We start from the raw sequence: 1,747 nt of genomic DNA, 5'->3' as shown, positions 1-1,747 counted from the left end.
GACCCCCCTCCCACCCCCACCCCGCCATCCCCCGTCTGGGTTGGGGGTGCCAAAGGAAAGCGCCGTGTCCGCCGTCGGAGCTTCCGGCGAGGCCGAACCCACAGCACCCGTTTTCCTGCAGTGCCATGGAGAAGGGGAAGTTGCACAAGGCTGGAAAGGACTCATCGAAGCGCGGGCGGCAGGTCAGCGGGTCTTGGGGCCTGGACAAGCCGGGGAGGACGCTGGGATCCGCCGGGCCTCGCGAGGGGTGGGCGGGGACCAGGCAAGCCCCGCCGGACCCGCGACTGACGTGCGCTCCCTCCCCCAGACACCCGTGCTGTACGCCATGCTGGACCACAGCAGAAGCACCAAAGCGGCCAGCGAAAAGAAGTCCAAGGGGCTGGGGGAGTCTCGCAAGGATAAGAAATAGCGGTTAGCGGGCCGGGCGGGGGCGCGGGGTTCAGGGGCGGAGGCCGCCAAAGGCCCTCAGGTGGTGGTCATCGAGATGGAGCTACGGAAGGATGAGCAGGGCTCGGAGCTCCGGCCTGCTGTCAAGTCCCCCAGCAGAACCAGCCTCAAAAACGCCCTCAAGAACATGATGGGCCTGGACTCGGACAAGTGACCGCCCCCCCAGGCCCTGCCAGCGCAGGGGGACCTAGGCGCCTCTCCTCTCCGTCTAGGCTTTCCTTCCTGGCTCCCCGCCCCGCCCTGCCCTCACCTTCCATGAGATGTAAGTTTCATTCCGGAATCCATTCCCCAGACCATTGTATTCTCACCCACTTTCACCCCCTGGCTTTCCAGGGGCTGATCCTGCCCCTCACCTGCCCCAAGGGCTGTGTGTTTGGTGCCCATCCCCCAGGCACTGAGAAGAAAGGGACCTTGATGCCCTCTGCCTTACCTCCAGGACCCTGGCATTCCCATCTTCCGCACCTCCCCCCACCCCACCCCTCTGTTTGTCTCTTCTCCCCCCACCCATCGGTGACCCATCTCTGCACTCTATCCTTCCAGCTAACACCCAGATCGCCCGGATCACACTCTCCTTCAGGGTTTATTTAGGTTGTTGATTTTTTTTTTTTAATCCATTCTTTGTTTGTTTGTTTGTTTGTTTACCCAAGCCCACGATCTGCCCTCACCCTCATGACTGAGGACCAATGACGTCATGTGGCTTTTGCAATTCCTCCCCCTCTCACATCCTTAGTGGAGAGCCAGCCCAAGCAGAGGAGCCCCTGACCTCAAGCCTCGCGATAGTGTTGGTGCCCCCTGACGACTCTGGAGCACTGTTCTGGGCCGCAAGGTCTTGGGGAAGGAGAGACAGGAGTGAGGTAATGGATCCTCCAGGTCAGGGGGTAGACAAGGTGGCAAGTGAGCCTTAAGAAATGGTTTTTAAACAACCAAACAGAAAGCAGAAAAAAACAAGTGAGAAGTAGGGGGAGAAGGAAGAGGCTGCACTTCAGCCACAGGGGATTCTTAGGGTTTTTCTACATTCTGTATATTTTCAAAGATCCAAATGTCCTTATATGTTTAATAAACACTGACATTTCCAGAAACTGCTGCCTCTGTCTCCAGTTTCCTAGTTATCCTGGGAATAATCCCTGCCCCTTTCCTATCCCCAACCTCCCACACTTGGTTTCAGCTGTTGAGCTTGTTACTTTGGTTTGGACTTTTATAGTACTGCAGAAAGAACTGAAATAGGGTCACAAGACATTCATACATTCAACAAAAATGTAGTGAGCTTATACTGTGTGCTAAACTGTCTAGCTCTGCTTTA

At 56.6% G+C, this 1,747-nt stretch overlaps 1 protein-coding gene across 1 annotated transcript in view; it reads left to right on the top strand.

The window, feature by feature from the left end:
- Positions 1-601, top strand: part of MPZ (myelin protein zero) — a 4,158-nt gene extending 3,557 nt beyond the window's left edge. The window contains 2 exon segments of the mRNA XM_008057907.2: positions 92-182; positions 308-601. Coding sequence (XP_008056098.2) covers positions 92-182; positions 308-601 — 385 coding nt within the window.
- Positions 602-1,747: the final 1,146 nt, after the last annotated feature.

The sequence above is a fragment of the Carlito syrichta genome, unplaced genomic scaffold (genome assembly GCF_000164805.1).
Source record: "Carlito syrichta isolate Samal-C Ts95f unplaced genomic scaffold, Tarsius_syrichta-2.0.1 Scaffold303153, whole genome shotgun sequence".
Lineage (NCBI taxonomy): Eukaryota > Metazoa > Chordata > Mammalia > Primates > Tarsiidae > Carlito > Carlito syrichta.
The sequence above is the reverse complement of the archived record's forward strand: the minus strand, read 5'-3'. Positions and strand labels throughout refer to the sequence as shown.